The 3040-nt window shown below is 37.0% G+C and overlaps 1 protein-coding gene across 1 annotated transcript in view; it reads left to right on the top strand.

Moving 5' to 3' along the window:
- The first annotated feature begins 605 nt into the window (after nt 1-605).
- The window catches only part of LOC102293740, an 18785-nt gene continuing 16350 nt past the window's right edge, over nt 606-3040 (top strand). The window contains exons 1-2 of the mRNA XM_042213334.1: nt 606-723; nt 2010-2324. Of these exons, the coding sequence (XP_042069268.1) occupies nt 675-723; nt 2010-2324 (364 nt within the window). The 5' untranslated portion in view covers nt 606-674. The remainder of the gene's footprint in view (nt 724-2009; nt 2325-3040) is intronic.

Raw genomic sequence — 3040 nt, 5'->3', positions numbered from 1 at the left:
CTCTGCTGCCCGCATTATTACCAGAACCGCCTCCTACCAGCACATCACCCCTGTTCTCCAGGAACTTCACTGGCTCCCTGTAAAATTCCAGATTAAATACAAACTTCTACTGCTCACCTTCAGAGCTTTCAGTTGCTCTGATCCCAGGCTGTGGAACTCTCTACCCCCAGATATAAGAAACATTGGTTCTCTCCCCCAGTTTAAAACTCAACTCAAAATCCATCTATTCAAATCTGCATATTCACTGTGAACCTATTGTTTGTTTATCTTACGTTGCGCTTTAGTTTTCTTATTGTTCCTTGTTGTCATTGTTCTATTATGTGTTTTATTCTATTGTCAAGTGTCCTTGGGTGTCTTGAAATGTGCTTTCAAATAAAATCTATCAATATTATTATTATCATCATATGCAGAAGAAATGTGGCCGTGGTTATAAATTTTTACCGTGCAACGATTAGCTCTCTGTTTGACTACTTATAAGGATTGTTTCCTTTTTTCAGCTCAGAAATGTCCAGTCGTGGGATGTTGAAAGCGGAAGAAAAATAAGACCTCCTTAGTTACACCTCAGAGGAAAAAAAAAAGATGAGTATAACAATGTTCTTATAGGTCAAAGCTTTCAACAGGATACATTGCAGGCTGTTTCTATCTGGGTCACACACACTGAACAGAGACGAGACATGAAAGCTGCGGTGGGACTGCTGGTGCTGCTGGTCGGAGTTTCTTATAGTGAGCTTTTTTCATGTATTTCTACTAGCACTTTATTTTAAAAGACACTTAATAAAAGCTTTACATTATGCATTATTAAGAGAGATAATTAAAAAGGATCTTGAGCACTAAAGTACTAAAAAGCGTTTCCATATTCAGTAACAAATATATAAAGTCTGCACATCTCATACATCCATCTATTGGTGGGGTACATCCTGGACAGGTTGTGCATACGTTTTAGAATCTGGAATTATTTAGACTATTTCTATTTATTTCTGCTATACAAAACCAACTTCCTGTTTGCACACTTTTTTGTTTGTTTGTTTTCATGGTATGTGTCTCATATCACATTTAGATCCATTTTCATTTTTACTTGTTAAAATGTTTTTCATTTCAACTGTCTTAACATAGAATGAGTGTAAACAACTTGCAAATGGTTATTTCTTGTGCCATGATTTCAGAGTTGAGATGTAAAGCAATCTGTTATTTACTGAAAAATTCATGTTGATTATCCAATGTGAATATAATGCATATTGAATGTGAACAATTTTACTTTTTAAATAATTTGAAGAAGATAAAATAATGACTTGAATGTAGAACAGGAATCAGTCAGATGATATTAAGTTGGACGAGGAGATTTTAGTATGAATAACCTGATATTGTCTCCTGGCAAGTGCTTTAAGTAGTTAATACTAAGATACTGAAAGCAAATGTAAGATGTGATACTAATCTCTTCCTGCCTGGTCTATATTTACATGTTCTTATCTGGAAATGATCACTAACAGGAAATAGCTGTATGTAGGTTGTACAAGTTTGCATCTGTGTTAAGTAGAGAAGTTTGTCTGAAAGCCGCCTGCTGAGTCAATACATGACCTCTCTGTTCCTCTCGGAATAGAGAGGAACAGGGAACCTTTTCACATCATTCTAACTACATCCTAAATGCACAGAACTGAATTACGACAGTACAAAACTTCAAGTTTAAGAAAGGCAACAATGAAGTCTGAAGCAGTATTGTTATAATACTTAGTCTTGTATAACGCCAAGCACAATAAAATCTATGTGTAAGGCACTGAGTTTTAAGTGTTCCTAGAGTTAATCCACCCAGTGCTCAGGTTGGTCTGCCTAGTCTTTGAGTCCTGGTGGTGTTTTGACCCTCTTTTGTTTCCACTTCTGATCTTTAGCTTTCCGTAAAGAGAAAGAGAAAGGAGGGCACACAGCAAAGCCCTCTATGCTAGAATTCAGGCCACTGCATTAGGCAATCTGGGGATAAACTAACACCTATGACAGCTTTATTTTTTTTTTTGCAGGTGTGAAAACTTACTGTGATGGCAGACAGGATGGAGCTCAGTGTTATGGAGCTTTGAGAGGAAGTGTGGATATCCAACTGATGAAAAGCACCTCAGAATTACCTAGATACCAATTATTAAAGAATTCTTTAAAAATATTAGATGTGAAAAATGATCAGGTTAATATGATAGGAAACAGGTCTACCATTATTCCCAGTAATGGAACATTTAGGCTCAATAACCTGAGCAGCAATGACAGTGGTAATTATAGCCTTAAGACCTTTGATTCAGATGGAAAATCATCAGGCGAGCGGACTTTACAGTTGTTTATTCAAGGTATTTTTTTCTCTGTTCATAACAGATGAATAGATATCAATTTAACATTGTTTGATAACCTTTGTAATATGTAAAAAAAAACAAAACTCAAGACACATGTATTTTGTGCTTTTCATTTGAGACTTAACAGAAGTTCAAAGATTCTGATTTAACATATAAACTCATCTGTGTGTTTCTCTCAGCTCCTGTGTCCTCTGTCCTGCTGCTCTCTGAGTGTCTGTCCCAGGGAGAGATGAAGGTGTCCTGCTCCTCTGAGGGAGGGGACAGTCCTCAGTACAGCTGGACTCTGGATGGACGCACACTGACAGATGCTGAGCTTCTTTCTGTAAATAATGAGAGTAACATCATCACTCTGAAACAGCACGTCTCAGGACGTCTTGCCTGCTCAGTCAGAAACAACGTCTCCAAAGAGGAGAGAATATCTACCTGTTGTGAGTGAGAACATTCTGATAATAACACATATCATCATTTTGGTTGCTTTGTCTTACATAAATAATCTGTTTTTGCTCATAGGCTGCATTTTCATTAACTGCACTTCAGTTAATGGGTCACAGATATCACGGTGGGTGTATAAAGCCAATAACACCCTGTGTATTAAAACAACAACAGATCATACACAAACTGGCATCGTGTCAAAAGAAAACTCCACTAACAGCAGTAATGATCCATGCTACATTAGTAAGTGGAAAATAAAAACCTGTAGTTCAATGTGTGTA

The sequence above is a fragment of the Haplochromis burtoni genome, unplaced genomic scaffold (assembly GCF_018398535.1).
Source record: "Haplochromis burtoni strain Fernald_Lab_line unplaced genomic scaffold, NCSU_Asbu1 Contig_10, whole genome shotgun sequence".
Taxonomy (NCBI): Eukaryota; Metazoa; Chordata; class Actinopteri; order Cichliformes; family Cichlidae; genus Haplochromis; species Haplochromis burtoni.
The sequence above is the reverse complement of the archived record's forward strand: the minus strand, read 5'-3'. Positions and strand labels throughout refer to the sequence as shown.